The following is a 9,856-nucleotide window of genomic DNA, read 5'->3' as shown; positions in this document are numbered from 1 at the left end:
CTTGGGGGCTGGAGAGATGGCTCAGTGTGGTTAAGAGCACTGACTGCTCTTCCAAAGGACCCAGGTTCAATTTCCAACACCCACATGGCAACTCTCAAAACTGTAACTCCAGTTCCAGAGGATCTGACACCCTCACACTGACATACATGTAGGCAAAACACCAACGTACACAAAATAAAATAAAAAAATATATATCTTAAAGCCAAGTGTGCAGGCGGTGGTGTCGCACGCCTTTAATCCTAGCACTCGGGTGGCAGAGCCAGGCGGATCTCTGTTGAGTTCGAGGCCAGCCTGGACTACCAAGTGAGTTCCAGGAAAGGCGCCAAAGCTACACAGAGAAACCCTGTCTTGAAAAACAAAACAAAACAAACAAACAAACAAAAAGCCAAGTGTGGTGGTGCATGCCTTTAATCCCAATACTCTCCAGCTTCAGGTAGGTGTTTGAGTTCAAGGCCAGGTCTACGAAGTGAGTTCCAGAATCTGCCTCAAAACAAAATAATAATAATTAAAAAAAAAAAAAAAAAAAAAAAGTCCTTTGGAGGCTGGAGTGATGGCTGAGTAGTTTGGAGCACTTGTTCTTGGCAGAGGACTGGGGTTCCATACCCAGCACCCACATTATAGCTCACAACCATCCTAACTCCAGGTTTAGAGGATTTGATGCCCCATTCTATCTACATGGGCACCAGGCACACGTGGTGAGCGTATAAATATGCAGGCAAAACATCAATACACACAGATAAACTTAGAAATATTTAAACAATCATTTTCAAAATTTAACTTCTTGGAAGTTAAAATATTAAAACCATCTTTTGGTTTTAAAGAATACATTTAAGGTTTTTAGAGAGGCTGGAGAGATGGCTCAGTGGTTAAGAGCACTGGCTGCTAGGCTGCTCTTCCAGAGGACCCTGGTTCAATTTCCAGTGTCCACATGGCAGCACACAACCATCTGGAACTCTAGTCCCAGAGGATCCAATGCCCTCCCTCTGGTCTCCACGAGTGGTGCACAGATATACATGCAGATAAAATACCCATACACATAAAAATGATTTAAAAATCCTTACAACAGGCCAGGCCTTGGTGGCGCACACCTTTAAAACCAGCAATGGGGAGGTAGAGCCAGGTGGATCTCTGTGAGTTAGAGGCCCAGCTCCAGGACAGGCACCAAAACTACACAGAGAAACCCTGTCTTGAAAAACAAACAAACAAAAATCCTTAGAACAGAAATTTTAAAAGTCTGGCCATTTATTCTGGCAGGAAAATTGTCTTTTCCATGAAAAACCATTGTTTTGGAATCAATTTATATTCAAATGTGGTAAAGGAGACCCTCACAGGTTTTTCTCCCCACCCCCACCCCACAAAATCTTTTAGAACGGCATGAATGAAACTGTAGAGAGAAAATCTCTGTTGATGTCATCACTAGTCCCGAGGCCATGAGCTTAAATCTTTCTGTTTCAGACAAGCCTACTAATTATGACTAGCCTTCCAACACTCCTGAAAACAGCTACTTCCGTTAGTCCTTTGAACAGGTGATAGCAGGTCAGGAGATTCTGAGTTACATACATCTCTCCCTATATGACAGCAGCACTATCTACTGGATACTGAGATTGTACCTTGAGGGACAGCCCCTGCCTTGCATGCATGGGGCTCTGTAATTCCAGAACTGGGAGGGTTACAAATCTAAGGCCAGCCAGAGCTGTGCACACAAACCAATCTTTAACACACAACAGAAAGAGTGAGACAGCTCAGTGGGTAAAGACACCGCCAAGTGCCTGGAGTTCTGACCCTGGGACTCAGGGAAGGGAACCAACACCCTCTGACCTTCAGCATGCACCACGGATACACACGTGTATACCCATACATGAGCACACAGGAAACAGATGTGGTAAAACATGTAAAAAGCCAAGGCAGTGACAGATTGAGATGTGAGGGGACTATAAAACCAGACACCTGTGATGGCCCCTCTAAAGAGCACGTGCATTTCCAGTACAACACTGATGAAAACATTTTTGAGACTGTGGTTCAAATGACCAATGGTCATCTTTACACAGTAACGAGTCCTCTGAGATTTTTGGCTGAATACACTAATAGTATGGAAAAGTAATATAAACTATGGAGTAACTAAAGCTTGCTCCCTGCTACTGCATCTGTTCTTTTAAAAGTATCTCAGTCACAGCTGGCACCAGACCTGCTGCACCTTGGCAAGACTGAACTTTGTATCATTTCTGGCCTTCAAAAACAATTCAGGCAGTATTTCCCTTATGTAGCAGCTTTGCTTATTGTTCATTATCTATGCCTGGCTAATTTGAAAGCTGAACAATTTCTTCCAAAGAGAATGCACTGTCATGAGCCGGCTTCATTTTAAACTCATACAATGTATAGCTAGTAAATATTATGATATAATGCTTGTGCTCAAAACTTCTAGAATGCCTTTACTGGTACAAATAGAACATTCTGCAAAATGATTAGGGAACTTTTTATGCGAAAAAAATGAGTATTTTATTTTGGCAGCACTAAAAAGAAAAAAATCAAAACCACTGTATTTCTACATTGAGGTGAAAACAGTGTTTAAACTTCCTTATTAACCAAATACATTCCAACAGAAATCATGTAATATGAAGGCTGAAAGCACAGGCAAATCTTAACACAACAGCACAGGAATCAGGAATACTGAAATGACTCTTCGGACGGGTGTTTAACAGACGGAACTTCTGAGTTATTAACAGTCAGACAATTCCTTCCTAATAACTGTCAACAGTAAAACTGGGTTTGTTCCAGCAATACTTAGTAGTGTCATTGTAATACTTTTTACTGCTGTGACATTTTAAATAAATCTCGCTGCACTTAAAATAAGCTTGGAAAGTGGAAAAGTATACAAAGTTTTAGATAAAAAGGTTAACAGATGCGATTTTAAATAAAATTTCCTTTTTTAATCAATAATAATCGAATTGTTACTAACCAGATACAGACTGAATTTTAAAACCCAAGTTCCAAAATGAAAATTTCAGTTTGAAATTTTAGTCAGACATAACTGAAAAGGATTAATATATATTTGGACATCTTTTACAAGAAATCTGTTTATGTATTAAAGCAAAAACCAGTTCCTATACCCTTCAGTCAACTGTATCTTCCATTGAGAGAAATATAAAAAGCAGAAAGAAGCCTGTCACTTCTGCATTGTGATTTGTTTCTCACTGCAGTCTTCTATAACTTTTACAGAGTTCATGGTCCCTAATATCTCCCCAGCCTCCGTTTTTCCTAGGTGGGGAAATGGCCGCCATAGAAAACTTCTCACTGATAACTAGAGTTTCTGGAAACATGTACTGTTTGTTATTATTTAAGAAAGACTCAAGCTGGGCACTCTGGGTGGACGGCCTACATGTTTTCTTGTGATGCATACCACAGTCTCCAGCATGAAAAATCCTAGGAGCTTGAGGAACCAAGACTTTCCAGAATTTAGGAAGACAAGACACAGTCAAGTATTGAAGAGTCCAGTCCCAGTTATAATCATCGTAAGTACAGAAAGTGTCTGTGCATTCGATCAGCTTCTGATATGCATCTCGGGTCAAGGCTAACCCCATATTGTGCTCTGTGGATTTCCAAGTTTTCACGTCCACCTTGTCAGCAATACCATAGAAACTCCGTCTGGCGGTGTAGGTCCCCAGAGAGAGGACATCACACCCAGGACACCCCTGCTGCTTCAACTTCCACATCTTTTGGTAGACATGGTAAAAGTCTGGGGCTAAGTAGTGGTCCTCTTCCAGGAAAAGTATAAGGCCAGTGTAATCCTGGAGAACTTTGACTCTCTCCCACACAAAATGCAGCTTCCACCACCAATGATGTTTGGTTTGCGAGAATTTGGCCTCTCTGTAATGGCCGAAGGAGTCGGGGTATTCGGCATTGATGCACCCCAACTTCAGAGCTGTATTCTTCTTTAGGTCTCGGGGGCAATCTCTGGGGTCAGTCCCCGGAAACTCACTCGGGTACAGCTGAATGCTGAATGGAAAGAACACTTGCAGAACCGGGCAGAAATCCACCTTAGCTATCATCTGGTTGATCTCTGCCGACCAGAAGTCGTGGCTAAAGATGACGAGGACTTCATTAATGCCCTGGGCTTTTCGAAGCGAGTCTAGCAGTAGCCTGAGGTATTCGGGCCGGTTATGCACCTGGACAACCAGCACCAGCTCCCCGGGGGTCCAGGTGCCGTCGACATTCCTCAGCGTCTGATCGAAGTTCAGCTGGTACACCAGGGACCGGTACCGCAGCGTCAGGTTGTCCACCTCCGGCCACGGGGCGGCGGGGACCAGAGGAGCCGCCGACTCGTTGGAGACCTTGCGGATGCCTACGGACACGGCGAGGTGGCCCGCACCCCGCGGGGGCTCCGCGTCCAGCAGCGGCGGGGCGAGGGCGTCGTTCTTCCTTTGTCGCCCATTGCTGCTCCAGAGGACCAAGCCGCAGGCGGCCACCACGAGCGTCAGGATTAGCACCTTCCGTTTGTAGATGCGGAACCTCATGGTCTCCGGGGCCGCGAGCGCGGGCGCGGAAAAGGAGCTGGCGGCCTCTGCACGGAAGGGGCGGGCGGGCGGCGCCGTCGCCTTGGCCTGCAGCCCTCGGAACTGGCCCCGGCGGCGGCCCTCGCTAACTCATCCCCGGCCCCGACGTCCTGGGGCCCCAAGGCTCAACCGCCTCGCGCCGCCCGGGCTCCGCACATCCTTCTCTCCGGCCGTTGCAGCTCAAGCAGCCAGCCGCCCCGCCGTTACGAGCCGGGGCTCAGCGTCGCCTCGGTCCTCTCCTCCATCCAGCACCCCCGGGTCCCGGAAGAAACCCAGCCGCGGCCGCCGCACCCCGGCTCCGTTACCTGCGCTGCCCGTGGCCCTGCGTCCTCTGCGCGCTCATCCTTGCTCGCACCGCGGAACGCCGGCAACCGAGCGCCGCAGCCTCGCCCCGCTCCGGCGGCGACCGTTCTGACAAGCCGCGACTGGCCTGCGAGCGCCCGGGCCCTCCGGCCCACACCCTCCACCCCGCCCCGCCGGCCGCTGATTGGCGGTTCCCAGAAGCGTCCGGAGGCGGCTCTCCGGAGGAGGCCGCTGCCTATTGGCTCGTAGTCCCGTCGCTCAGGTTCAGTTCCGACTTCCGCTCGGCTCGGCCCTTTCCTGTTCGGCTGGTGCGGTGGAAGCGGCGATCTCGGACGCCGGGTCTCCCGGTAAGTCTGGGGCTCGGCGGTCCTGGTTCCTCGGGGATCGCGGCTGCCTGGATGCCGGGGGCTGCCAGGCTCTTTGGGGAGCGGGGAAGGGGGCAGGTGCTGCCCGGCACGGCTGAGGTCAACAGCCCGCGGGCGGATCAGAAGAGGCGCTCCAGCATGGCGGCTAACTGGGCCGCGAGGCACGCGGGCTGCAAACGACACGTCAGCCTTCGGGGCCGCTGGCGGGTGGTAAAGGCACACCAGACGGACGTGGTTCGGGAGGGAGAACGAGGCGGGTCGTAGCAGGAACTACTTCGTCCCACACTACGCCGCTCATGGAGAGCCGTGAGCTGGAACCCGGACTTGGTGCGGGGTAGTCCGAAAGAAGCCGGCTTCTACCCGGGCGCCACGGCACCCTCCTTGTCTTGGACAGAGAACTTTATTGGCTTTTTTCCCCCTCTCCGAAGACAGGGTTTCTTTATGGAGCTTAGGCTAACCGCGAACTAGCAGTCTCCCGCCTCAGCCTCCCGGAACATCTCCCATCAGATCTGGTTTTGTAACTTAGTGTTTTTCTTTAGGCTTGCTTGCGGTGGTGGGGATTGAACCCAGGATGTTTAAGCACATGAGAAAAGTGCTCAACCCAGGCTGCTCCTGCCCAGCCCGGTACTTGAGGCGCTCAAACTGGTGTACACATGCATGGCCTTTTATTCATGTGGGAAATGAGTAGTTAGTGGGTTTACACTTTTTTTTTTTCCCTGGGGTTTCTGATGCAGCTTTGGAGCCAGTCCTGCAACTCGATCTGTAGACCAGGCTGGCCTCGAACTCAAGAGATTTACCTGTCTGTGCTGGGATTAAAGGCGTGTATCACCCACTGCCTGGCAGGTTTACTTTTTTGTTTTTTGTTGTTGTTTTTTTGTTTTTTTTTTTTTTTTGTTGTTGTTGTTGTTGTTGTTGTTGTTTTTTGGTTTTTCGAGACAGGGTTGCCCTGTGTAGCTTTGCGCCTTTCCTGGAACTCACTTGGTAGCCCAGGCTGGCCTCGAACTCACAGAGATCCGCCTGCCTCTGCCTACCAAGTGCTGAGTAAACCACCGCCCAGCAGGTTTACATTTTTGATAACTTTTTTTTATATATTCATACAAATTATATGTTTATTTTTTAAAATTTATTTATTATGTACACAGTGTTCTGCCTGCGTGTATGCCTGCAGGCCAGAAGAGGGCACTAGATCTCATTATAGATGGTTGTAAGCCTCCATGTGGTTGCTGGGATTGAACTCAGGACCTTTGGAAGAGCAGTCAGTACTCAGTACACTTAATCGCTGAACCATCTCTCCAGCCCCAAATTATATCTTTAAAACTTGAGAATATTTCTTCGGGCGGTGGTGGCGCATGCCGCTAGTCCCAGCACTCACTCTGCAGGCAGAGGCAGGCGGATCTCTGAGTTCGAGGCCAGCCTGGGTTACCGAGTGAGTTCCATGAAGGGCGCAAAGCTACACAGAGAAACCCTGCCTTGAAAAACAAAACAAAAACAAAAAAACAAAAACTTGAACATTTCAAAATCAATGTCTGAAACTTTTTTTTTTTTTTTTTTTTTTGCAGTTTTCTTCGCATAGACACCTCTACTGCAAAGATGGTCAACGTACCTAAAACCCGGAGGACTTTCTGTAAGAAATGTGGCAAGCATCAGCCTCACAAGGTGACCCAGTATAAGAAGGGCAAGGATTCCCTGTACGCCCAAGGAAAGCGGCGCTACGATCGGAAGCAGAGTGGTTACGGTGGGCAGACAAAGCCGATCTTCCGAAAGAAGGCCAAAACCACAAAGAAGATTGTGCTCAGGCTTGAGTGTGTCGAGCCCAACTGCAGATCCAAGAGGATGCTGGCCATTAAGAGATGCAAGCATTTTGAACTGGGAGGAGACAAGAAGAGAAAGGGCCAAGTGATCCAGTTCTAAAACTTGTGTTTTCTGAGAGGAAAATACTGAAGCAGTGGGAAAATTACGTGTTAGAAAATAAAGTTATTGTTACTGATACCTTGTGCTGTTTTGACGCTAAGTAAATTGCATATTTAGGGTTTTTTGCTTTTCTTTGTTTTCAGATGTGGTGCTTAGTGACAGGGTCTCTACCTCCTGGATATTAGGATTACAGAATTGCACCATCCCTATTTTTTGTGGGGCTCCATTGGATTGAGCCCATAGCTTGCATGCCAGATTAGGCATGCACTCTACCAGCTGCCCCACAAGAAGTTATACAGGGTTAATCCAATGACTGCCTGAATAATGGGCACAAACCATATGTTGTGGGTATGTAGTTCGTTTCCCAGAACCTGTGGTAAAGATTTCATCATTCTGCCCAGAATGGCTTGTAGACTAATAATTGCTCATTAAGTATTTTCACACTTGTTGACCTTGGTTAACTGACCATGAACAGGGATGTATGTTTTGGGTAACTCATTTGAGAAACTAAAAAATCGGTTTTGGGTTTTTTTGTTTTTAAGATTTATTATGTATATGGTGTTCTGTCTGCACGTATCCTTGCCCACCAGAAGAGGGTACCAGATCTCAGATGGTTGTAAGCCACTGTGGTTTCCAGGAGGACCTCTGGAAGAGCAGCCAGTACTTTGTAACCCCAGAGCTATCTCCAGCTCCTCAAAACATTTTCTTAAATTCAACCAAAGAGTTACTCCCAGGGTAGGATACAATTAGGGCTTGAGAGTTGGATCAGTGGCTGGCTCAGAGCTGGCTGCTCTTTCGTAAGACAGACTGGAGTCCTTGAATTCATATGGTAGCTCACAATTGTATCTGCAGTTACAGGGGATCCAATACCCTCTGTTGACACCAGACATGCGTGTGGTGCATAGACATGTGCAGCTTGAATAAAATAGTTACTCTGGCTCAGTGTCTTAACTCAAACTTTTGAGTAGAAACTTCAAGCTTTTCAATTGGTGGTGCCAGGAGTCAAACCTAAGGCCTTGTATGTACTAGGCAAGTGTCTGACTTTGACCCATACCCTCATGACAGGGTCTGTAGCTCTGGCTGGACTGGGAATACATAGACCCAGCTGGCCTCAAGCTTCTCAAGGTGTGTGTCACCATGCCGGCCCCTATATCCTTGAATAAAGTTCTAATTAGTGTTCTAATGCCGACTGGAGAGATGGAGGTTAAGAGCACTGGCTGCTCTTCCAGAGGTCCTGAGTTCGATTCCCACAACCATCTATAATGAGATCTGGTGGCCTGCAGGCATATATATAGGAAGAACACTGTATACATAATAAACAAATCTTGAAAAAAAATGTTCTAGTGCTTAATACAAATGCTTGAATCTAGAAAAGGGGAAAAAAAAGCTTCAAATGAGGAAACTTTAGGAAGATGCTGTGGAAATAATCTAGAGCAGTGGCAGTGGTTCCCAATCTTCCTAATGCTTTGACCCACAATTCCTCCCGTTGTGGCCCTCAACCATAAAATTATTTCGTTGCTACTTAATAACTAATTTTAGTATTGTGAATCATAATGTAAATATCTGACATGTAGGTTGCAACCCACATGTTGAGAACCACTGATCTAACTCTTCCCAAGCCATAACAGCAACAGGCTTACACTCTGCAGGGTTGTTTCCTATAGCCTGCCTTCCTCCAAACCAATTAGCTCTGGCTTGCCTGGAACTCATCATGTAGACCAGACTAGCCTCCAACTCAGAGAGCTGCCTGTCTCTGCCTCCCAAGGGCCAGAATTGTGTATCACCATATCCAATTTATAGTTTGTGGGGCTGCAACTCAGGGAATTTAAGCATGCTAGGCAAGGACTCTACCAATTGAGCCACATCCCCAAACACCAAAATATTTAGTAGCAAGTAATGCTCCTCTCCCCCATATCCTCAAGTAATGAAGTCAGTAAAAATAAGTTTCCACCCATGAAACCTACAGAGACAACCAAACCAAGCTAGTGAGAACTCATGAACTTTAGACCAACAGCTGTGGAGCCTCCATGGGACTGGATGAGGCTCTCTGCATAAGCGAAACAGGTGTGCTGCTTGATTTGCTTAAGGGGCCCCTGGCAGTAGGATCAGGATCCATCCCTGCTTCATGAGCTGGGTTTCTGGAGCCCACTACCTATGGTGGGACACCTTGCATAGCCTTGATGCAGGGGCAAGGGCTTGGAACTGCCTCTAGTGAATGTACCAGGCTCTGCAGACTCCCCTGGGGAGTCTGTATATAAGCTGGCTCTGAAATCAACTCTGGGCTGTCCAAGACCTCTTGACTCTTTTTCTGTCTTGTCTCTTCAATCCGCATGCCTCTACCCAACTGACTGTTGGCAGGCTCCGGCAGTAGTTGGGGGAGGGAGAAGGAGGAGGGAAGAGAAGGGGACCTGTGGTTGGTATGTAAAATGAATAACAACAACAACAAAAAAATCAAGTTTCCACCCAGGCGGTGATGGCACTCACCTTTAATCCCAGCACTCAGGAGGCAAAGGCAGGCCAGCCTGGTCTACAGAGTTAGTTACAGGACAGCCAAGGCTACACAGAGGAAACCCTACCCAACAAAAAACAAGAAGTTTCCACTATATCTTCAAAAGTGAGAAAAGGGCTGGAGAGATGGCTCTGCGGTTAAGGGCACTGGCTGCTCTTCCAGAGGTCCTAAATTCAATTCCGAGCAACCATATGGTGGCTCACAACCACCTGTAATGA

At 47.6% G+C, this 9,856-nt stretch overlaps 2 protein-coding genes across 2 annotated transcripts; one reads left to right on the top strand and one right to left on the bottom strand.

Moving 5' to 3' along the window:
- Positions 1–1,379: 1,379 nt before the first annotated feature.
- Positions 1,380–5,010, bottom strand: Mgat2 (alpha-1,6-mannosyl-glycoprotein 2-beta-N-acetylglucosaminyltransferase). The gene has a single exon (XM_036206544.1). The coding sequence runs from the start codon at positions 4,509–4,511 to the stop codon at positions 3,189–3,191; it is 1,323 nt and encodes a 440-aa protein (XP_036062437.1). The 5' UTR covers positions 4,512–5,010; the 3' UTR covers positions 1,380–3,188.
- A 107-nt stretch (positions 5,011–5,117) lies between these two features.
- Rpl36al (ribosomal protein L36a like) lies at positions 5,118–7,207 on the top strand. The gene is made up of 2 exons (XM_036206545.1): positions 5,118–5,200; positions 6,778–7,207. Exon 2 carries the CDS (start codon positions 6,809–6,811, stop codon positions 7,127–7,129), a length of 321 nt encoding a protein of 106 aa, XP_036062438.1. The 5' UTR covers positions 5,118–5,200; positions 6,778–6,808; the 3' UTR covers positions 7,130–7,207.
- Positions 7,208–9,856: the final 2,649 nt, after the last annotated feature.

The sequence above is a fragment of the Onychomys torridus genome, chromosome 14 (genome assembly GCF_903995425.1).
Source record: "Onychomys torridus chromosome 14, mOncTor1.1, whole genome shotgun sequence".
In the NCBI taxonomy this organism is placed as follows: domain Eukaryota; kingdom Metazoa; phylum Chordata; class Mammalia; order Rodentia; family Cricetidae; genus Onychomys; species Onychomys torridus.
This window is presented reverse-complemented; position numbering and strand designations above follow the sequence as displayed.

Bases quoted from the DNA above. Each gene is read 5' to 3' on its own strand.
- Rpl36al (XM_036206545.1), top strand. From the start codon at position 6,809: ATGGTCAACGTACCTAAAACCCGGAGGACTTTCTGTAAGAAATGTGGC.
- Mgat2 (XM_036206544.1), bottom strand. From the start codon at position 4,511: ATGAGGTTCCGCATCTACAAACGGAAGGTGCTAATCCTGACGCTCGTG.